At 45.2% G+C, this 25,149-nt stretch overlaps 1 protein-coding gene across 5 annotated transcripts in view; it reads left to right on the top strand.

Moving 5' to 3' along the window:
- The window catches only part of ed (echinoid), a 182,042-nt gene extending 161,016 nt beyond the window's left edge, over positions 1-21,026 (top strand). For 3 of the 5 annotated variants that reach the window (XM_066744579.1, XM_066744580.1, XM_066744575.1), the window contains exons 2-7: positions 16,294-17,755; positions 17,886-19,111; positions 19,308-19,476; positions 19,884-20,071; positions 20,378-20,653; positions 20,866-21,026. In XM_066744579.1, coding sequence (XP_066600676.1) covers positions 16,294-17,755; positions 17,886-19,111; positions 19,308-19,476; positions 19,884-20,071; positions 20,378-20,653; positions 20,866-21,026 — 3,482 coding nt within the window. The remainder of the gene's footprint in view (positions 1-16,293; positions 17,756-17,885; positions 19,112-19,307; positions 19,477-19,883; positions 20,072-20,377; positions 20,654-20,865) is intronic. The other 2 variants (XM_066744577.1, XM_066744576.1) reach the window with 2 other exon arrangements.
- Positions 21,027-25,149: the final 4,123 nt, after the last annotated feature.

Below are 25,149 nucleotides of genomic sequence, written 5' to 3'. Positions count from 1 at the left end.
TCAAGGCGTAAGACGATAAAATTCTACTCCGTATCCGTATATATATATAACGTAGATGCTTCGACATAATTATCATCCTTCTGCCGAGAATTTTCAATTTTCTAAATTTTCTGGTCGAATTGGACCACCACCCAAGTGTTTCCTTTTTCTGAAAGTTTTCCTGCAGGAGCTATTTCAAGTAACGCTCGGCTTCTCGCATAATAATTGATAGGTGGGTAATTGAGAGCTCCTCGATTGGTTGCTTTCGCTCAATGTCAAAGTATAAGCAAATATTTTGTTTTAAAACTCACTTTAACTTTGCCATAACGAAGTTTCGCTTGGATATCATTTTCCAATAAGATCGCGCGCGATACTTGGTACTTTCGTATAAGAGGTGAATTATCTATGTGCAAAGGCATGGGGAAATATATATATATATATATATACAGAGCGCGCGACTTGTTTGCCGTTTAAATGTATATATGGTGTATATAATGTTTTTAACACAAAGGATTAGCGGGGACGAAGTATCGATTAGGCCACGATCGATTTCGTAGACTCGCGATAAATAGTTAGGTGTCGGGTGTGCGACAAGCTCAATATTTAATTATATCATGAACATGCAATGCTAGTTTTACATCGGTTAATCATGTGGCTTTGTAAATTAAACAGTCGGTCGGATTAGATCGTTCGAGGGATGAAAAGTCTTCTCTCTGCGCAGTGGTACGCACACACTCGTATAATCTCGAATAAAATCTTGACTGTTTTCTCTCTCTCTCTCTCTCTCTCTCTCTCTCTCTCTCTGCTTAATTATCCGATGCTGATGAATTTCGTTTCCATTACGCAGGAAACACTCAATTTCACAAAGGAGTTAAATCGCGCGAATGCTCGTCCGTAAAAAGCAAATGCAACGGTTTTGCTGCTGTAATAAATTCGTTGTATTACAAGCGCGAGGTGTGTACGTAAAACTAATGAAGGAACGTAACACATGGTGTACCTCGACTTACAGCTGTACACACGGAGCGGAGTCATCGATATACGAGTTATTGGGAGAAATGTTGGTTCTTTTTTTTTTGTTTCATACGAAAAATTTCTTTTATCAGGTCGATGGTGAAAATTTTTAAGGGAGAAGCTTTGCTCGATAATGACGAACATTGAAAACTTATCTCGAAGGAAGTTACAGGTATATCGTAGCTCGCGCTATGTAAAAATGTATTTCTATCGAAGAATTTTCTCTTCCGATGAACTCGCGCGCAATTGTATTAGCAGGCAGAGCACACGCGAATAGATGGCAAAAAATCAGATTGGATAATCAGCGGTGGTATTTGATTTTGCTTCAAATTGGATGAGTTCGCCAAGAGCATCTTGTTACATATAGATGCGCTGCAAAACGTTTGAGCGTCCGAGTGTTTTATTAATCGGTCCCAAAAGGGAAGAGGTTGCTGCAGCTTTTTAAATGGCAATATTAAATATATATATATATATTGTACGTGCGATGACAATGACGCGAAGCATTAAATCCAAAAAAGGTGCTAATGAAGGTTAGGTTAACTCATGCGAAAGTTGAACGACATTAAATTAAATCGCGTTAAAACGACCATGTCCGTGATTGGTTGGCAGATACGTTAAACGAGTTTGCAAATGTATCACATTTTGTAGACAGTTTTGGTGACGCCAGACGCTACATAAAACTTTTGCGCAGGTATATATGCTGGTATTTTGTATAGGTGTGTAGTGTGTAGCGCAACAAGCACGCGAGTCATTGGTTGAAAATACGTTACGCTTTTCAAGGCGAACTTTTCAATATGGTCGTAAAAATAGGGGTAAGAGAAGAGGAGGAGATGGAGGCTGTGAAACTGAAAGTCCTAAGCGCGAGACACGAGGAAATACTCGTGGGATAAAGAGGGGGGACGCGGCTCTAGGATTCCCCTTATCCATTTTTCTTCCCTTCTTCTTCTTTCCGTATATATATATATTTCCACCATGAGAATGTTCGCTTAGGAAAATTTCACGTTGCATGGACAGCCCTCGTGTGTCCGGTGTATATATAGCTCGATACAAAGTTTTCCGTGCTTTATCGTTGGTTAACGAGATAAATAGTTACGAGTGTCGTGCTAGCGCCATAATTGAGGTCGTTCTGGTGACCTTTGTGCAAAGGTCAATGAAATTAATTTGCTTTAAACAGAGTTGGTGGATGGCTCGAAACGGGTTAACCTTCGGCTTGGCCGGAGTGTGTATTTTCAAGTGACGATCAACGAGCTTTCGGTAGTGGCAAAACAATCTTGTGCAAGTCCGGCGAGCGAGATGGAAAACGAACGGTTGGAGGGAGGGAGACAAAGGGGTTGCGCGGCCGGGATGAACGGCCGGATTTTGCGGATAAAAGGGGGAATTTTCGATAATGTCATTCCTGGCAAACTGATCGCGCCTTTTGGACTAACCTATATACACGGGGCCTCGCAAAGAGTCCGCAATTAGTCGAGATGGCCGAAATTATGCCAGTTATGTTGGAAGCTGCGATTAACAGCGAAGCTCGCTTTGCGGGAAAAACAAGAAAATCGCACGCCGCTCATAACACAACTATGCAAATTTTAACGACAAAGCCGTATCGCACAACGCGATGGGGCTGCGTGCAATTTTCTCCGAGTCCACTTCGCGTAATAGCTGCGTAAACCAACTTTTTATATTGGCTCAATTGAGCCCGGCATCATCTAAATTCATGTGTAGTTTAAAATACAGTACCAAGTTTATTTTCCTCCAGCCTTTCGATTTGTAACAAACTTCGCTTGCCCGACGAAAAATCCCTTTTTTTTATCGCAAATAAAAGCATAAAAAATAGAAATTACTTAGTATTATTACCATTATAATCTACCGGCGGAAAAACAGATCGAAACACGGTCGAGCGAGAGTTTCGCTTTATCGCATAGATTTCAAATATAATCATAAATGTTATACTATTTTTCATTGCCGTACTCCCGTTTCAATTAATTTCTCTCTAATTTTTAAACAAGCCCGTTGTAAAGCTATACGCGTTTAATTATAAAAATGATTAAAATTTTATATTCGATAAAAAGAAATTTCGTATACCTTTGTAATAAAGTATAATGGTTTCGAAAAACTGTGTTAAAAAAACATACTCGCGCATGGAGGGAGGCCGGTGCATGTGTACATTAAACATCGAAGGGTAGACTAATTAGTATTTAGCAAAGTTGCATATTGTACATGCAGGAATTTGTACAACGGTCGTTTATATATATATATATATATATATATATAGGTCGACGGGGGTAAACGAGCGAAGAAAATGTAGCGCAGTTTTCCCGCGTGAAAAGGGATTAACGCGAAAGACAATAGTTTAGGATAATCTTCGTAACGCAGCTATAGCCGCAACTATGAACATTTGGCATTGCGCTAACGATGAGGGATATCGCTATCAATGTCTCCCTCAGGAGGACTCTCGAAATGGCCCAAGATGAAAAAACTTGAAGAAGCATGGCAAGAAGTTTCAGGAATGATATCGCCTTGAGAATACGTAAATGGAAATAACTCCTACCTCTGCTTTCCTCGCCATTGGATGCTGTATATTTTACAGCTGAATCTGGACCCTTGCACGGCGTTCTATATATAGCTACCACACCGCAGTATTATTTCATCCTCATCGCGAATAATATTTCAGCCACGCGATCATCCTTTGCGCGAGCAAGTCGACAGCTTCTTCGATCGTTTAATGAGCGCGAACGATTGAAAGCTTCGATTTTACGACTAGAATCTCTCCGGTCGGACTGGAGGAGATAAGCCGCGCGCGGCCAGCGCTCCGCTGGCGAATCCTTCGAACGAGGTAAGTATGGGCAGTTATATCGAAAATAAAAATCACTGAGAGATCTTCGGTGTCTATATACCCGCGGTGTTGATGACCTTTCAACTTGTTTAACCGCGTAATATATTTCCGACACGCTTCTTGCTTCGGTGAGTGAGATGATGGGACCTCCGACTACTCAACCCACCCTTCCAATTGCTATCCGTACCTCTTTTACCGCTTGTTTATTTTACGGCCGAGAAAGACCTGTCCCTCGCCTTATAGATATATACATGTAAGGATTTCAATGTATCGCTGTACGGAAAATGCTAATTGCGAGATACATCGAGCGATTACGCCACTTCACGCGTGATGCCCGAATAAATGTTCGCCAATGAGCCGAATATATCTATATATATATATATATATATATATATATATATATAAATCCGATGCAACAAATTTATGCGCCGAACAAATTTCACTCGCCTCGAGAGCTTGATCGAGATTAATTTTTTCGCTCGGCAAATAAAATCCTTGATAAAACTGCGTAGATAAAAAAAATGATGGAAATGGGATAGCGAAGCGCGCGGAGATGTTAAAGGGGAATAAAGGAAAAATAATGCTTCACTCGTGTGTGTGTGTGTGCTTGCCACACCTTTGGCGCTAACGACCTTTGAATTTATCGTTCCTGATTTCCGGTGCGCAAAACTTCCGGCATGCTTTTCGCTTCGACGAGTGCGATAGCGACAATTACAGCCATATTGGCGACCTCACTGCAGCAATTTGGTCGCTGCTCCCTTGCAATTTAGCTTTTGGAGTAAGACCAACTTTTTGACAAATGCCTACGATGTCATTGATACCAAGTTTCTCGTTACGACAGTCAAAAAGGCCATTTTTTCCAGTCCTAACCACACACAGGACGGAGTTGAAGATACATAGGTTGAAACTGCGAGCGCGTTCGTTCGCGTCTTCTTCCTTATCCTTTTTATGCTCCTTTAAAATTACTCCAAATACGAGCGTTCCAGTTTTAGGAAAAATATAGAGTTTACGTTCGATAAGCTAAATTGAAAATCGCATGGCATCTATCCGAGGAACGCGCAGCTAGCATTTCTGCTGATTGCTCGGGCACGCGTATATATATATATATATATATAGTAATTGTTATAGAAAAGCTCATCGTTCAATAAAATATGCCGATAAAAAATCAACGCGGGAGAGTTGACTAAATATTCATCATTATTATATAGATTTCATGAAACGCTATTTTTCACAAGTACCTATAAATGTACCGAGCTCGAAATTCCGATCGTCAATTATTGCGCAAAAATATTAAATTGTCCATTTATCGGAATTAATTTAATGAATGCTTTTATCGAGATTCTCACATTACATTTCAGGTAGATGAGCTTCCAAATATTTCGGAATTTATGTATTATTTCATCGATTACGACCGTCCTTAATTTGGAAAAATATCAGATAACGCGTTTGCTGTATCCCTATTGCTCCCCCCCCCCCCCCCCCCTCTCCGTTTCGCTGTATAACGGAAAACGAAAATTTTCCCTAGCAATTATTCTTCGCCATAGACGCGCGCATTAAAGCATATACTGCGCAAGGGCTCCGCCTCTATAGCCCCGAAATTAAATTCTTTTAGTGCAAGCTGTAAAAGCGTTAACTAATCGAAACTGGTAGCATTTCCGATCGTTCTAGAGCTAGATAAACAGTTCTCTCGAGTAGCGATTTCAACATTTCCAACTGCTATTTTCAACGGGGGCATATTACGTGGGGAGCCTGAAAGAAACGACTCGGAGAACGACCGGCTCTCTCCAAAGACCGAGGGAAGATCTTGGTCGACATAACAAAGTCATTTTGGAGAGTAGATTTTTCCTCCAATAGCTACATTGAAATTTCCATGACTTATATACTGCATATATGCGCGTATATATATCTTCGAACGGAGCTTCCACTGACCACTCCAACTCCATTAAAGAAAATTCTCATTAACAACGCAATCCGGCCTAATAGGATAATATTGCTCGTCATCTCGAGGAATTTTATGAAAGATTACACGAGTCGATTGTAAAAGTTTAGGATGTGCCGAGAGATCGCAACGAGGAATCAAGATGCAACATTTTTTACAATCTATACATATAGTTAACTCGAGAGCCTTTGTTTCGTGCGTAATTCAAGTGGCTCGTGGTTAAACAGTCGAGTAGCTTCTTGGAATATAATTAATCGTAATTACACGAACAGACGTTATTCTCTATCGAAAGGATCATCTTACTCGCTTAAAAGAAGATTGGTGGTCTCAAAGCGATCTTTGACATTTCAATTGAGTACACCAGATTTGCTTCGTGAGCTCGTTGTACAACCATTGCTCGTCCTCGTCGTCCCAGGTATACACCACGGCCATTTTAAAGAAACTTTCTCCACGAACAATTCCATCAATTTCTATACAGCTTAACGTATGGCACTCTATATAGAATATAATACACCCGAAACACGATTAATTCCAGTTGCGTTCCTTAATACTGACGTACGCGAACCAATACATACGCAGCAACATGTACATATATGTAGAAAAACTGTCCGCCGTTGTTAACAAACCAGCTAATTAAACATTATTTCAATATTTCGTCGTTCGACCCCGTCTGCAGGTACACAAACCCAATGGGCACTCGACCGATATTGAAATGTGGTGGCGCTAATTTAAAGAACCGATGGAACTTTAAGCTTCTAATTTGGACATTTGCTATAGTTTCAAACTATACGGTTATTGGCAGCACATTGTTAATGCAAAGTTTGCCTGCCTCGTGTGTTGACCAAGCTTCCGCTAATTCTCTATAGCTACACGCGACGACGTATGTACGTCTCTACATGGTGCTCGCAGGATGAGATGGGTGATTCGTGTCAGTTCTTTCCCCACCACACATATATGTACGAGCAATTTAAATGGAAGAAAATATTGAATGAATCAAACGATCGAGCAGCCCGAGAGGGAAGGACGAAAATCGATCGACGGATATTTCGTAGGAAGGATATGACGGTGGAATTGCAAAGTCGCGTTCGATTAGATTGGATTAATAAAATGATTTGGAGCAAGAGGATTTCGTAAAATACGCGTGCGGCACGGGCGTAAAGTGGGTATTATCTGTGTTGTGCGATACAGATATTTGAAGCATTAAACATGACACGTATACCGTTATAATCCATGTACAACAATAACGAACAAAGCCATTGTTGGCATTTGCTCGAGTGCCAGCTCGTCAATTACAGGCGAGCTCGAGAGAGTCTACGGGCCTTCGCATTCCACGTTATTACGCCACGCGCAACGATGCGTCTCGTACACAGCCACATCCACAGTCATTGATACCAGCCATAAGGTGTCGCTAGGCCCGTGCACTCCGGCACAGTCCTGCCTGCTCAGCCTTTCCTCCATGTTATCCTTGCACCGCGCGCGACCACGCGCGAAGCACGCATTACGGAAAAACGTATACCCCCCACCACTCCAGCACGCAACAACAACCGTCATTACCCTAATACGTGTACGAAGCCGCACCATTATGCACAACAGATACTATTTTTTCCATCTAATTTTTCGCTCTTATGCTTCCCAACTATTTCCACCTAGTTGCCAGCACACTGTCATAATGATCTATCGCGTAACATCCTACCAACCTGCATGCACCGCGACCATTTTTTCGTCTTCTATACACAGATTGAATATTTCGCTACATCGATGCTCCTATATATATATATATATATATATATTGCAGCAGTGTATCAAAATTGGCCACTCGACCGAGGAGAAAGTTTCGCGCGGCGAAAGGCGAATCACAAATCTGCGCGCATGCACCTCTATAGAAAGTATTATCCGGTGTATATCAATAGCGCTGCTGTGGCATTATTAATCAAAGAATCGCTAATCGAATACAATTAGGAAAGTTGAGAGATGAATAAATTAGAAATTTACCGGGCCTGAAAATAATTCCGGCGAATAATCATCAATTGGGAGCATTGAGGTTGAATTGCGCGAACTACCGATGCAGCATCGTTTTCCACTGTTAAATTCTTGAAAATATTGATATTTTAATATGCATATATGCATAATGATTGCATATTGTATTTGACGAGAGGTTACTGTGCTGTTTCAGTGTGTGTTTACGATACATTCGTGTATCATTATTATATACATATAGTGATATAATATCAACTCGGCAATTTCAGTACTCTGGAGGTTTAGGAATCGTCACGCTCTGCAATATTACGTCACAATATTACGACACGCTTGGCTCACCATTAGTGTAAGGTGCCATCAACGAACGTAATCGCATCGCGCGATAAGCTCGCGTCTGTCAAAAAGCGTATATTTCGACATTAATGGCAAATTAAGCACCCGCACTTTTTTATACACGCTTATTCTCTCGTATTTTACGCAAAGCCGCTTTTCCACGAAACTCACCGACGCCTGGATGAAATTAATCGTTGCATTACGAGTAAATGCAACGTAGAATAAAACGATTGATTTGCACAAATCTGAACGATTAAGTTACGATTATCGTATATATATATATATATATATATATATATATATATATATATATAGGTATACGTGTGTTTGTAGGTCACGGGGGTCGCAATGGGCTTGGTTTTTAACGAAGAGTAGATTTGGAGTAAAGAATAGTAGGAGGGGGGGGGGGGGGGGGTTAATGTAGCAGGGTGACCATCGGTACAAGTGTCATCGTCGAAACGCGCATCGTTGGCGCCCAGTCGAGTCTCGTTAGGAGATACGTCGAGCGTTGCGGCACTACTGGCCGCTAAACAGCAAATAGTAATCGAAACGAGTGCGCGCGACACTCTCTCTCTCTCTCTGTCTCTCCACGTCTCCATGTGTGCGTGCGTGTGGGTGTGGATGCATTAATTCCTCGCGTGCCGCATGCGATTATTCGCTCCCCCCCCCACTGCATATACATATATCTATATGTATATATATGTTGCGCATTCGTTAACCGGAATTTTATTGTGAAAAACTTAACAAAGTCGCGCGGTATCGCCATAACGAAATATATACTTCAAAGCCGATTTCGTATAACGTCTTATGGTACATACAACGGGCGACCGACGACGACGACGTCACATGAGATTTTTTTCTTTTCACCTGACCTGATTTACAAGCGCGCGGCAAAACGATCCGTGCCATTACGAAATTCTTAGCGCGCTCGCTCGCAATTTCTCGCGAACCTTTCGTTATATGGCAAAACAAAATTTTTCATTCCCTTTTTTTACACCACCACCTCGTTGGAGGATCGAAAATCAACGGGAGAAATATATGCGATATATCACGCGCTATAGCACTGTATATCAAGCGCGAAAAATTGACTGGTAGAGATGCATTCGTGAATGATATACCTCTGTAAAATTGTAACGCCAATAAAGATTGATCAGCGGTATTTTTTTCAGCGATAACAATTTTCCATGGTCCACCGGCTATCAATATTGAACAATATTATGTGCGTATTTGCGAATACAAACTCGCTCAGCGATTCCGCGCGTGTATATATATATATATATAGAGAGAGAGAGAGAGAGACATAAATATTATTGGTTAAGCGTTGCAAAGTTCTCTTATCAAAAAAAGGTTATCCGTGAATTTTTACCCGTTGGAGATTTATTACCTCGGAGCTTCGATCTTATATAGGTATTAAACTTTTGTCGTACCTCTTATCGATAACGTAAAACAGTAATTTGAAGAATTTGGCGAGCATCGAAGCGAAGCTAAGAGCAGCTTTTGAAAGTAGCAAGACGATCAGAAAACGTCCTGGGATTTTGAATAATGGTGAATGCTGCTCGATCGAGCGGTCACATTTTAAGGCGAGTTGCTGACGCTACGATGCTTTCACGCGACTCGTGACAAATTCTATTCTCACGAATTCCACAAGGATGAACTCGGAGAGGAAAAAAGGGCGAACAGTCAGAGAGAGAGAGAGAGAGGGAGGGAAGGAGTCGGACAACTAAGTGTCGTTAAATAAAGAACGCGAGTTGTGCAGTACCCCCCCCCCCCTTTTTTCTGGCCTGTGCTTCTCATCCCGTCCCACCTAAAACTCTAGCCGGTTGTTGCCGATACCCTTACGTCTATCCGCAGCAACGAACACGTTGCTCCTGGATACGGGAAGCTTGGCGAACACGAATTTCTTTTCTTTAAATCTCTCGCGCGAGAAACGTGTACGCGTCTATAAAAGCGCACCGTACGACGAAACAAATGAAAAACGCCCGACCATTTCTTACGAGCCTTTTTTACTCGACACGTCCGTCACTTTCCTCGTTTCTTTATACATCTCTTCCCCATCATCCATCTCCCTTCGATTCGCCGCAACTGTCCCGCAGGAGCATCGATAAATTTCAACGTCGAGCTCGAATTATGCGTCTCCTCCAAAAATATCCAATGAAAATCTGCCGGAGATGACGAATCTGAGAAAAATGAGGGAAATGTTTGTTTTTGCCGATTATGTACGTATGCAGGTTTCTCGTGGATTTCCGGCGTATTTTCGATGGTGTGGAGGGGAGGGGGGGGGGGATTTTTTTTCTCCGTCCAGCAAGTTTGGTCGCACTCGGCGGCGCACTGCCAGCAGGTTGCCATGGATGGTGTGTGTGTGTGTGGTATAGGTCGGCCGAAAAGGACTCGTGGGTGTTCGCGTTCGAAAAGGAACTTACTTCTTTATGTCGCTTCGAGTAGGTACGTGCATCGCGCGAGACAAGCATAGTGAAACAAATGAAAACGCCCATGGCTGGAAACGCGACGATTTCTTACGTAGCTTCTCTCGGCACGTTCGCGTCGTTCCTTCCTTCTTTTTATCCTCTTTCAGTCGCTACTCTTATTTTCTCTTTCCCTTGTCTCCCGACATTCCATTACGAAACTTGAAGAAACCTACCGAGCTACGTTGTTCCTAAAGCAAATAGATATTTCTGGAGAAACTTCTTACTTTCTACGTGACTTATTAGTCGCGTACTACACCCAATATACTATATATATATATATATATATATATAGAGCCTTTCGTCAAAAATTACTGCTGGAAAAACTAATCGTAAATCATCCCCCTCTCTCTCTCTCTCTCTCTCCACCATAATCCGCGATCTCGCTAAAAGCTTATTTACTACCGGACGTCGCATAATTTATCAACAACATTATTAACGCATTCCCCTCGTACTCGGTACAGTTATACAGCCACGTAGCTTCTATAAACGCACAGCCTTTAAGGACCAAATACCACTGCGAGTTATCTAATTAGTAAGTTTTAGATACATGCTTAATATACGATTATTAAACCATCATGAAACGTTGAACAAGATCAACATTGTTTTCATTACTCTCGACGGTTTATGGCCAGTATACATCAACCCTGTTTAGTAAACTAGATTGCTGACCTAAGCGCACACTTTACATACACCGCGTGCAAATTATTTCAGTGCTAACAGTACACAACCTACCATTTCACTGCGAAGTATCATTTGTATCTTAAATAAGAAACGCGATAACCGTACATGCTTTTAATCGATACTAAGCTACTTAGTTTCGTTGGGTGAAAAAAAAAATCGATGAAATGCAAACTTTAGGCCTCTGGCTTATCGTTGAGAACGCTGCATGGGACGTGGGTATATAGTCGCCCGCGTTAAAACGCGATGTAACGTAACCCGTTGCCGCCGTTGGAAAAAGAATATCAGTTTTCAAGAAACGTGCATTGTTGCCTGGAGAGAGAGAGAGAGAGAGAAGAAGCAAAAAGCCCTCGAACAATGACTCAACGCCACTTAAATATTGAATGCATAAACATTGAGGCTATGCGAATGATTATCTTCAGCAGCTACGTATATATATATATATATATATATATATATAGTATGCCAGCGCTTATCTGATAGTGCATATAATTGTTAGATTCTGCTGCATGTATACCGTACGCAGTAATTGCCGAAGCATTAGCAGTCGGGGCTCTTTTGTCGTGTGAGAAGGGTTTCCTTTGATTTTCACAGATCATGGGAGCTAGATTTCCAATGATGTTTTCCATGTAATGACGACGTCGATTGTGCGTCGCGATTCGTAATTGCGGGAAAGACGAGGGTCGCGCGTGGCTCGCCGGTTGCTTTCAGGGTGATCCACAGAACGAGTATATATATATATATATATATATATATATATATATATGTATAGAGAGAATCAGGATCGAGCACGCAAGGGAAACTATCGCGCGCCGGGGACGATGATGAGGACAGAGCAACGCGCGTGTCTTTAGCGTATTACAGAGAGACGCATTGGCAGTATATCGACGTCGAGCGAGAAACTGCCTATCCTCGATCCTATATCGCTTTTTCACTTTTAAATGGCTGGCGTATCCGCTGGCTCGCGTGACGCATCGCGAAAAAGGACGCGTGTCGTAACATCGCTTCGCGTTCTTTATTTTCTCTCCGCGACTCGCTGCGTTCGTTCGTCGAATCGGCTGCATGGATGCTCCAACGGAGAGCGAGAGAGAGAGGGAGAGAGAGAGAGAGAGAGAGGCTTGCTTGCTGGCAAATTAACTCCGTCACGTGACTCCGGCCAAAGCAGGTATTATGATAATCTTGCACCGGCAGATGTTCCTGCGTAATGACGCTCGGCAATTAGTACTTTTCTGTTTGCGGTGCAAAAAAAAACTTCGTCCTCTCCGGTCCTCTCTCTAGAATTAACCCCTGAAAGCCTTCGAGCCTCAAAGAAGATTGGATTAGCCTGCAGGAAAAAATTCTACTCCCGAGCAGGCTATCCATTTTCAAAACTAAAAACTCGTCGAGAAGAGAGAGAGAGAGAGAGAAAGAGAATCGCGCGGATGCAGTGATTTCGAAGCGAGAGCGACGCAAGAGGGTCGTATAGTGCATATATGCAGCACTCTTGGAATAATTGCTATAGAATATATATATATATATATATATATATGTAGGGTCGAGCCTAGCTCCTCTGCGCACGATACAATCTAAATAATGTACGAGTGGACGATCGATAAGAAAGATCTATAGATTGCTTTGAAATTGTCGTCCGAGTCGTCTCGCTCGCAAACTCCGTTGAAATATTTAATTTGCAATTACTAGTGGACATTAGGAAGGAAGGAGGGAGAGAGAAAAACGTATAAGACAGGGGTTGTCAAGAAAGAGAGAAGAGAAAAAAAGTATTTTCCGTGTGACATTCAGACCCAGTTACCGCGGGTATAAGTGACATAAATAGAGAGCGCACTATAGCTATAGGTACACACCTTTTACTTATTCAGAAAGTCGCGGAGAATATATAGGCGAGTCGCTGTAAGCAGTGCGGGGGAGTCTCGAGCGATAAGTGTCGGTATATCGCGCGCGCGTCTCTCGCTCAATGAGAAACTTTCATATCCGTTTCATCTGTGATGCGAAAATAAAAAAGACGTACGCGCGCATCGAGCTTATATACACGTAGATATATATACACACTCGACTCGAAGCACTTCTTTCTTCCATTCCGTTCCATTCATCGGGGAATGGGAGTGGGTGCTGCGAAAGCAATTCGCAAAATTGCCTCTGGAGGGCTTGCGATGTTGCACAGCTCACGCTCCCTGAATTTTTCACGATACTATTACAATAATTACTACAATATCGATACGAATCAATTTCATCGTTGTACACGGGTTATATTGATATTTCAGCAGTGTGAGCGGTGGCGGCACGGCGGAGGGGGCTATACGTGTTCTCGCGTTGAGCTATATCGATAAACTCGACTCCTATCTGGAAAACAATCAAACGATCGAAATTGATATCTAATAATTGCAATTACACATAGCTTATCCCAATGCTGCCAATATTCTAATAATCTACCGCAACGAGCCGCAGAGGAAACGGATTAATTTCTATGGCGAAATAAAGCGAGCAACGTTGTATTCCATTGCAGATATTGCATTGCGCGGATATTGAATTACGCGCGTATACGTCGGCTGGGCTGGAGGAATATACCGGCCGCTACGTTGCGTTGCTGCTGCAAGGATGCAGTCGGCTCGCAATGCACCTATAGGTGTCTGCATGCCTGTGTTTCGATGCGCACTCGCCATAAACATAGATTTTCCTAATGGACGAAGAAGATAAACAGGCGTGCGATACCCCTCGGACTTATTACTACTCACGTAAGAACATAAAATCGTAAATGTGAACGAGTGAAAAAGCGATATATATATATATATATATATACGAATGAGATAGACGAGTGGATGGAGAGATCGAGTTGGAGGTGTATAGGTTAAGCACACGTGCGGAACTGCATGCATGCGGAGCGAGACGAGGGGATGGTGCACTGGTAGTGCAGATGCAGAAGAGCTGGCTGGGCTATTGGATAAAATGGGCAAAGCCGAGTGTTCCGGGGGGGGGGGGGGGGGGGATGGAGCAATAGGAAAACTATGCGGCGTAGCGTCAAGTAGAAGAGCTCCAAGTATCAATGAAGGGGATTGAAGTGTGCGGGCGGGCCGGGGGGGAACTCGCCCGAGCGTAAAGAAGGAGAAGTTTGAGCGAGAGAAAGCTTGCGCGTAGAGAGAGAGAGGTACGGGAGAGTTCTCCTCTTGGCTTCCGATAACATTGACGCGAGTCGAACCGGTACCTTTACCGTTTTACCGTTACGCGACCCAATGACGACCCACATTCGCGATCGAGCGCGCGCGCGCGCGCACGCGGGGACATCCGATGCTCGCGCCAGAATAATATATCTATCTATCTATCTATATATATATATATATATATATGTATGTATGTGTGTATACGCTTTGACCATTCGTCGATGGCATCTCTTCGACGAAATACTCTTTACAGCCAAGCATTTTCTCACTAACAACGGTATATATATATATATATATATATATGCGCTATACGTGCCACGAGGGTTTTACGCACTTTCCAGCACTTGCGTCCGCATACTCGATATACCCGTCCGATTCCCAAACCATTCCATAACAGCTTTGAACTTGAAGAGAAACTGGTAGAAACCCGTACACCGCTTTTAATCCTCCGATCGAGAAATCCCTAAACCGTTACTCTCTTCTCCATAAAAACTTTGTAGGCTTGTACATTTTATTTTTAACAAGGGTACACGAGCCAAGACTCGCGGACCACTCCAAAGATCTACTTTTTAATCTTGAGTGTTTTTATATTTCACCGTTGATCGCCCGGTAAACTATATATATATACATGTTTATTAAGTATTTGTGACTCTATAGAAATTAAAGCACAGTTGCGGCTCTCGGATATACGAGGCATTCTCGATAAAGCGAGGAAGATCAACCTGATACTTTGGATAAACTATATATATATACAATACAAAGCTAAGACCCTGGCGTTGGAATCTTCGAAAGTAGGGTTTTTAAAATTGAAGAGGCATCGCACGCGCGGACTAATCGATAATACGCTCTCGAACTAAAGCGTTGCAATTAAGGCAGAGGGATCAATTTCGAGTACTGCATGAACTCAACATATATATATATATATGTATAGTGGAGAGTGAGTACGTACGCCACCACCTGTCCCAATTTACTTTATCGCTGTTTGCTTGTACCATTATTTGCTGGATAAATGGGGCCGATTTACCTAATCAACGACTAAACTAAATTCATGCGAAGAGTTGCGTGGAGAAGTGGATAAAAATTTAGCTGGTAAATTGCATAACGACGGTGGATCTCCGTAGTTTGCGGGATAATCGTTGATTGGTGCATTACTCGATCGATCGAGTTTACACGGCGTCCGTACGTGTGTGTGTGTGTGTGTGTGTGTGTGTCGTTGCGGCGCGGCGTTGCAATGGATTCGAGTAATGAGAGCGTACACGCGGATGTCGGTTTGCGCGGATTTCCTTTTCGTACACACGGGGCTGTCGTAGAAACATCTTTGTACGATGCAGTTTACGCGCGATAAAAAAGCGCAACGATCGCTGGAAGGAAGGGTGATAACCGGTCGAGTGGCTATAAAAAATTCTGAGCGTCGGTTCGCGTGGGAGCGAAAACCTGGCTCACCGCTATAAACTACCGCATCGCCTTGCGAGTCTCTTGCTTTTGCAGGTTTGCAACTCCGAGAATGGCTACCTGCAATGCCAGACGCGATACGCAACACTGCTAAAACTTTAACCAGTCATTGTGGCATCGCTTTCGGAATATAAGCAGTTTTCTCGGTACCCTTATCTCGCACGTTCCTTTTTTTTCTTTTTTATACTGTGTATATGTATACACACACATATAAAACTATATATATATATATATATATATTTAGGATAATAGATTTATAGCAGGTTAATGCGTATCGCATTTCGCGACGTTCGCAAGATGAGACCTCGTCCAGTATACCTAAATATATATATAGAGAGAGGGGGGGGGGGGGGGAGTGTAGCGCGTGCCTGCAATGGCACAAATATATCGATATTAACATATATGCATATGCGATCATCCACACGTCGAGACACGAGAAATAATAAAGGTATAGCTGACGAGGTAATTTTGAAATTGTTTCAGCAACGGCGCAAGGACGGTTGGAGGAGACGCAAATGGACACTCACGAGGGTTCGACGGTTATGCTGCAGTGTCGTTTCACGCCTCCGAGGGAGAATGTGACGTGCTTCTGGCTGACTCACACGAATAACAATCACGACAATGCGGCGATCGAAAACAAATCTTTATCGCCCAACTATAAAGTGTTCATGAACCTGGAAGAAGGCCGTTACGATCTGCAGATCCGAAACGTCTCGTACGAGCGAGACAATGGCAAGTACGAGTGCCGCGTAAAGGTGAGCAGCGGGCAGGACCTGCACCGGAAGTACATAACGCTGACGGTGCTGAGGGCGCCGGGACCACCGACCATCTCGCCAACGTCGGCCCTGGCGACCGAGGGCCAGCCTCTGGAGCTCCAGTGCAACACGAACGGCGGAAGTCCCGAGCCGGAAGTGAGGTGGTACCGGGGCAACAGCAGCACGGCCATTCTCCACTCCGGAAGGACTCTGCTGGTCGAGCCGACCAAGGAGGACGACCGTGCCATCTTCCGTTGCGTCGTTAGGAATCGCGCGATGCGGGAGGGCGAGACCCTCAACGCCACCGTCACTCTCGACGTCAATTACTTCCCGAGAGTGATCGTGGGCCCGGAAAATCCGTTGAAGGTCGAGGCCAACGGCACCGCCACCCTCGAGTGCCAAGTGGACTCGAAGCCGGTGGTGGGGATGGTCCGCTGGTGGAGGGACGGCAGTTTTATCGCGACCACTTTCCAGCACGTGATACCGAAGGTGACCTTGCAGGATGCTGGCAAGTACACATGCCAGGCGGACAACGGATTGGGAAAACGGGGCGAGAGCTCGTTAAATCTCGACGTCCTTTATCCCCCGACCGTGTTCATCGAGGGAGATTCGATTCGGGTCGCCGAGGTGGAAGATGCGATCACGGTTCGATGCAACGTTTCCGCCAATCCGATGCCCACGGTCGTCGAGTGGCTGAGAGATGGCAGGCCCGAGTTCCGGCAATCCGGCCTCTTTCTCAGATTGATGCGCGTCACGGCCGACCATGCGGGAAATTATACTTGTCGGGCGGTTAACACGATCCATCCGAGCGGCGGTGAGCGCAAGAATCATTCGGCATCTGCGCGCGTTACCATTCGTATCAGGCATAAGCCGGGACCAGCAAGGATTACGCCGGATTCCCCGGTGGCCATCGAGGGATCCAGGGTAATACTGACCTGCACGGCTAGCCCGGCGGGATACCCGGAGCCCCAGTACAAGTGGTGGAAGGAGGGGGAGGGTGGTAGCATCCTCATGCCAGCCGAGAACACCGGCCCGAGATACGAGATTGATTCCGTTCACCTTGGGAGCGAGGGAACTTACAAATGCTACGCCATGAACGAGATCGGCAACGGAGAGTCCGACTCTGTTCATCTCACCGTCCATCAACCTCCCAAGATTCTCACCAAGCTGCAGCCGCATATCACCAGAAAGTTAGTATCAGCTCTATATATACGCACATTATACATACATATATATATATATATATATATATATATAGTATTCTCTCATCGAATGCAATGTGCCTGCTTAATTCGCCTCCCCTCCTCCCTTCCATTGCAGAGTCCGAGAATTGGGCTTCCAGGTCTCCTGCGTGGCTCAAGGCAAACCTCGACCGAGCGTGCGCTGGCTGAAGGACGATCAGGAGCTCACAGCCGACGAGAGACTCTACAAGGTCATCAGCACTGCATCCGAGGGTCACGGGAACGTAGTCACCGTTAATTCCACCCTGAGCTTTTACGGACACGCCCGTCCCCAGAGCGACGAGATAGTGGCCAGCGACAGGGGCAAATATACCTGTGTCTTCGTCAACGAGGTGAAGAAGGTCGAGTCGACCATGATGCTGAAGGTGGAGCACGAACCCATAGTTCTTCACCAGTACGGCAAAGTGGCTTACAATCTTCGTGAGAAAGCCGAAGTTACTTGCAAGGTTCAAGCGTGGCCAAAACCGGAGTTTCAGTGGAGTTTCGGCAACAACGCTGCCACCCTTCAAGGCTCGTCGAGCGACGGTCATTACGAGATATCGACCACCGAGGACAAATACGACGTGTACACGTCCGTCCTCACGATGAACAACCTCAGACAATCTGATTACGGTGAATACAGTTGTCGAGCCGCAAACGCCCAAGGCAGCGTGACTTCCACCATCAGGCTTCAACCGAAGGGCGCCCCGGAAAGACCGAGGAACATCACTGCCGTGGACGTGGGACCGACGCACGTCACCCTATTGTGGGAGCTTGGCTTCGACGGTGGTCTACCAATCACCAAGTACTTCGTCTCGTACAGAAGAGTGGCTGGCAGCGACGAGATCGTCCCTCCGGATTGCGCCTCCCCCAGGGGACCGGCCGGCCAGTGGATGGAAGTCGAGTGTCGTCAATCGAACCCCTGCAACATAACCGATCTCGAGCAGCACCAAACTTACACCTTCAAGGTCAAAGTGTACAACACGAAGAACCATTCGGACTACTCCGACGAGGTATCCGCCACCACTTCGGTAGCCAAGATTCCCACCCCTCTGAGAGTCAGCTACGATCCGGAGAGTGGTACCCTGGCCATCAACGTGGGATCCACCTGTCTGGCCTTGGTGGCGTCCATCGAGAAACTCGACGGTGCTACCGATCAGTGGAAGATGGTCGACGAGTGGCCCCTCGAAGTACTCGGTACTGCGCCCACTCAGAGGGAGAGGATACTCGATGATCCCGAATCCTTCGAGTCGGAACCTCGCATCAGAGTCAGACTTTGCCTCAAAGGCGAGAGAATCAAGTGCGGGGAGTACGCTGAGGCTGAAAGTAAGTTGTTTCGACAGAACCATCATATATATATATATATATATTCTCCGGTACGATTTAAGGATCGAGCCATGTGTGTGCATGTACACTGCGTACATGCAATTGTACGATTAAGAAAGATTCGCCATTAAACGAAGCTGTAAATACTTTATCAAAATTCTTAGTTTAATGATTAAACATTTCTTACAATAATTAGTTGGACCATCGTACATAGCGCAAGCAGGAGCTCTGGCAACTCCGACGCTGATAGCACTGGTCGTCAGTGGAGCAGTATTTCTATTGTTCACCGCTCTTCTCTTACTGTTCTGTCGGTGTCGTCGAAAACACGCGGCCAAGGCCAAGGATTACGAGATGGATTCTAACACGTAAGTGGATCTAATTCCCGCTTGTCCGTATAGTTTCCTCGCGAAGCAGCCAATACCCGGCAGCGCGCATCAACGAGGCCGATGCCACTATCGCTCGCTTCTCGTTTCTCGTTAGAGAGAGAGGAGAATGTTTCCTCCTCTAGTTTTGCGCTCTCGCAATCTATCGTGGCTCGTAAACCGTGAAATGGAAGTCTCCTTACTCGACGGAAGACTCCACCTATATATATATATATATAGCTACACGAATAGAACGTTATAAAGTGCACCGCAAAAAACCACACACCTTTCTTCTTCGCAAAAACTCCTCGAGTTCCCGTTAAAATTACATTATTCCGTTGACGATGTATTTCCTCGATGAAGGATGTCGTCTTTGAAAAAGATTGTTTATTGTATTATTTGATTTACAGAGTACGCCCAAGTCTAGTCGCTGGGAATGGTCAGCAGACGCAAGCACCTCCCCCTTATTATGCCGAAAACAAAGCTCTCGAGCATAGTTTGGATCACGCTTTGACTCTGGAAGATTCAAAAACACCTGCCTACGCTCAGTCCGGCTACGGATATCATCAGCCCAATCACAACATCAATGGTGAGAATGGTAAATGTTCTTAAGATACTAATATTGCGCGCACACACAGCTTCTCGTTCAGTTATTATATTCCGATCCTGCAACTATACGAGCACGCCTTGTTATGCTTGAAATAACACCGTAATATACCATATGTATATATATATATAATACACGTACCACATCCCCCCCCCCCCCCCCTCTTTCCTCTTTTCATCGCATATAATTTATGGGATTAATGAGAGCTCGCGGCATATACGAGCGGCGGAGTTTTGAACGGACGATCGAAACGCGCGTGTCAGGCCAACTGAATTTGACGAATCTGTTTATTCGCAGGAGTGAATATGGGTTACATGGACAACAGCTATTCAAACTCGAACAACGGCGGCTCTGTCAATTCCCAGGATTCCATATGGCAGATGAAGTCGGCCGCAGCGAACGGCGTAAATCAGCCCTACGATCTGGGCGGATACGCGACCACAGAGTCTGATTACCCCGCGCACCCTCATTATCTACCACAACGAGAGGATTACAGGGAGAGCCACAACCTGAGTCGCCAGCAGTTCTGCTCGGAGCCTTTCGCCACCGTCGTCAAATCCCAAAAACACGTCGGTCAGTATCCCTGTGATTTTGAGCCTCATTACCGAAAAATGGCTCTCCTAATTATCCCTTTTGGCCATTAGATATGATTAACCTTGGACATTTCTCTTTCGGCCCTCCCATTCCTCTCCGATGTACAATATATATATACCTACGTACCTCGACGAGCATCGCGCAGTTATATATAACGTTTATATATATATGTGTGTGTATTCCTTCGACAGATTCGCCGTACGACGTGTCGGGTTTGCCATATCAAGAGAACTACGACGAGGACGCGAAGCCACCGCAACAAGTGAGCCTGTCCTACGACGAGAGCCTGGAGTCCGGCTATTCGACTCCAAACAGCCGTGGACGCAGAATCATTCGGGAGATAATCGTCTGAGACCTACCGAGCGGCTCGCGAGCCGGAAAATCGCGAACCACTTGGCTATAGCAGCAGGCCCCTCACCATCCGCCGCACCACCACATGGAGATAGTCATCGAGAATCCTACGGAAGTCACGGCAGCGTCCAATCCAACAATGACGATGCATCATCATCATCCTGCGACAACGTTGCTTCGTCAGCCGACGAGAGGGATTTACGGAGCCGAAAGTCCGTTGTCCTCCGCGACGGATTACTTCGGACGAATGAACAGGGGCAATTTGGTAGTGGGAGGAGCCGGTGGTGGCGGCCTCGACGGAGCCTCGACAACGTCGGTGAGGCGCGTCGACAAATCCGGACTGTTGGAAATTCCGGATTTGGATCCAGCAGCGGCGGCGGCGGCACTGTGCAGGCCGAGGCTCCTCACGGGCGCCGAGTCCGTCTCCAGCCACATGGGGGGAACCCTCTCGAGACGCGTCGATCGTTCCGGCCTCCTCGAGGCCGTACCCGAGGTGCCTGATCAGCAGCGGAACCAGAGGACTTCCGAGGACACTGCCGCGGTTACCGCCAGCGCAACCTGCAGCGCCGACGCGGATGCTCGAGGACGAATCTTGCCGAAGCGACAGCTGACCGGCGGGGAGATGCAGGCCGAGGAGCAGCGGTGCACCGGCAGTCTTAGTCCGCGTCTGACCACCGGGTCGTCGTCGCCCGGCGAGGTGCCGGCCTCCACCGCGGGCCAGAGGCGTTGTCTCAACGACTCCTCTCACGGCTCCGCGGACTCCGGCCAGCAGAACGTTCGGGGCGTGCCCGGAACCTCGACTAGGGTTGCACCACCCTCCTCGCCGAACCTCTACTTCCGTGTACACGCAAGTCCGCGAGCCAATAGCGCCAGCCTGATGTCGCCGCCACTGCAGGTTCCCGCTTGCGGGGAGACCCACTCCGCTAAGTCGCAGCTGCATTCCGCGAACAACCAGATGACTCGCTTGGAGAACCCTGTGGATCGCGCGACGGACGCGACGGAGAGGCTCGGTACCTGTCAAAGATCGGACAGGCGTTCGCCGGTCGCCCTATCCGCCGCCATTCCGGATGTCATCGACACTCGCGGATCTACCATGAACGCTACATCCGGTACGGTGCCGAGCGAGCTACCGGAAGGCGAGAGGGCCGAGGCCGAAGGTTGCGAGCACACGGCCATCGAGAGCTTGGAGGAGACCAGGGTTTCGTTCAAGGCACCTAACAAACTCTTAAACAACGATAACATCCAAACGCTTCGAGTTATCATATTGTCCGAACAGTTGTGAAAATGATCAAAACTGCCTGGAGCAGATCCAACCGCACCGCAGAGTCCTGATGGCTCTAGTTAACGAAGCGTATAACACACGTGTACAGTGCACGAATACCTTTATTCTCATTGAGCATATACGGATATTCCATTGACGCGAATTAGTGTAATATATTGCATATATATCTATATATATATATATATATATATATACACAGAGAGAGAGAGAGAGAGAAATATATATACATATATATATGTAAATAGTCGGTACGAGAGGATCCAGTGTCGACGAGACAATTGCGACAAGGCTGACAACGCCACGAGAGGCCATATACCCTTCTGTCGGAAATAACACACACAAGTGTGCGTGCAACTTTGAACAAGAGTGTCGCGTCGTTTAGTTGGATGACGCTGAAAGTGCGAGACAAACTGCTCGGGCAGAGTCGATTTTAATAATATATTTTGTATTATTTCTTAAATTATCGCGATGAGCGCGCCCTGACGAGGGCCTGCGTGACTACGAAGCGAGTCGCCGGATGTCGAAGTTTCAGGAAAAGCAACGAAAATACCGTCCGCATTTTTTCTTTATTTTTAGCAAGTATATAATACTCTTATAGCGATTAGTGGCGCGACCAGGTTGAGAACCGGCACACGCAAAAGCCTACAAGTCCACGTACGTACCGATTCAACCTTGGTCGATTCTTTTTAGGATATAAGCGATGTTCATATCAACGAATATTTTCACAAGTTCCGTACTACGTATACAATCTTCCAAAAATATAACAGACTTCTATATATATATATATACACGGAGGTGTATGAAGAAATGGTGCGCGCGACGGAGGTACACGACACGCAGCCTGCGATCGAACATGTACCTCGATCCGTGCGAGTCGATTGAAATCCTGCGTGAAGAAGTCACGCTGCTCCTCGTACACGCATCCTACGTAATTATAAAGCCGAGGAGTGCGAGTGAAAATATGCAAAGATTTCTAGTCCGCTATTTTAGAGTTGCGTTGATCAGGGCGAGACTCGATTTGGCTGATTATTTGGCTTTCCGTTGAAATTTGTCTTATTAAAACTCGGTCCGGAACACGCGAAAGCTTCTGCACCGACTGTTTCGGCTCTAATAGTTTTTTAATAGCTGCCTTATTTATTAGGGCTGCCGTCTAATTGCATTTTTGTTTACCCACTAGCTGAACTTTTGACCCCATCGCGTTTTAATACCCATGCACCTACGATTTTCCAACCGGAAAAAGATTTACTCGTTTGGCCGTTAAACGAGTTTGCCACTGTGCTCTCGAGTGTTTCCAACTCAAGTTAGCATTCCATATTTTATCTCTTAATGCTGCATTTTAATTAACTTCCATGCACCTCTCGCCGCTCGTTAATGCTAAACGTACGATAAATGAATCGTGGCAAGACCAAGAACATTGTAGAGACACTGCCGACCTAGAAAGTTTTATCCAATTATTGCACTTGGTAAAAAACTTCGTTGATATCCAGCATCGATTACCGGCGACCGTTTGATCAAGGATCCGACGTATTTTATACTTTTATATCGTGTTGCAAACCGTCGACTCGAACGATGATGAATGATTGCGATCCCGTGTCTCTGTATGATCGAAAAATTATATATTTATCGATGTGGAAACGTGTGTGATCAATGCTGTATTATAGTATTAAAATAGGATATATATGTATAAGCTATCAAGTACGATTACACAGAGTCAAGAAGGCGCGAGAGAGAGAGAGAGAGAGAGCGCGGGTGGACGGGGCGAGAGATTTTGAGCTGAAGTCGGCAAGAAGAGTGTCGCGAGTGCGAGTCGTCCTCCTCCTCCTCCTCCTCCTTCTCCTCCTTTGTGTGGAGCGCGCGCAATCTTTCAAATTTTTACTACGTATTTTTCAAACGAGATCCACCTATAAACCTCTCTAGATTCTTCGAACCCCTGTACATATTAGTGTAAGCTCGAAAGGTACTTAATCGTGTAACGAGATTCGGCGTGTTTTAGCGCAACGCGCCTTAATTAACGCGCGAACGCTCGGTAGCCTAACGAGGAATTCTCTTATCCTCTTACCAAGTTTTCGAAGCAAATCATTTATGTACTTTATGCACATTTAATGCAGTTCCTTTCTTCCTTCCTATCCTCGGTGTAACGTTTGCTTCGCATAAATTTCAGATTTTCATCGGTAATTGGATCCCTCGTAATAGAGCAGAATCTTGCCGCTTCAGCCCAATGTTTCCTCGACGAATACTCCACTGAGAACAATTTTAGTCCGCCGTACAAGTGTATAAAGATTTTTTTGTTTCACGCAGTATATGCGTAACTTTGTTTCGTAGTTGTATGCGACGTGTAGAAGTATCAGACTCTCTTTGTTAAAGTTTTTATTTTTTTTTTTCTTTTTATTTTTTGTACGTTTCCGGGCGGACGACGGTGCGAGCGGGGCTCTCTAAATTTAGCATTTCGTCCGAAATCTAAGAAAAGACGAAGCACACGCACTGCTCGTCCGTTCGTTTCTGTTTGTGATCTCATTTGCTCGTAATGCAAAATATTCACAATAAAATTTATAGTTATCGCGCGATGACTCTTTCGTTGCAAATCAAATTTCGGACTATTTCGGTAGGAAAACACAATTGTTACAAACTTTCTTTTCCTCTTTGGTACACATGCTCCATCGATATTCCGATGCAGCTTTCGCAGCAATTTCATTCCGAGGTGAAATAATAATTTTTTATGTATAGAGGCCGTAAGTCGATGCACATCTCTTCAAGTATTTCGTTGGCTTGATTTACGCGTACAAGTACGAATGAAATGAAAAAGAGAAGAAAGTATGCCATGTCTTATAGTATATAGAGTATA

This window comes from Prorops nasuta, unplaced genomic scaffold, assembly GCF_024137725.1.
Source record: "Prorops nasuta isolate Cenicafe-Biocafe unplaced genomic scaffold, Cenicafe_Pnas_1.2 PNAS00045, whole genome shotgun sequence".
NCBI classification, from domain to species: domain Eukaryota; kingdom Metazoa; phylum Arthropoda; class Insecta; order Hymenoptera; family Bethylidae; genus Prorops; species Prorops nasuta.
This window is presented reverse-complemented; position numbering and strand designations above follow the sequence as displayed.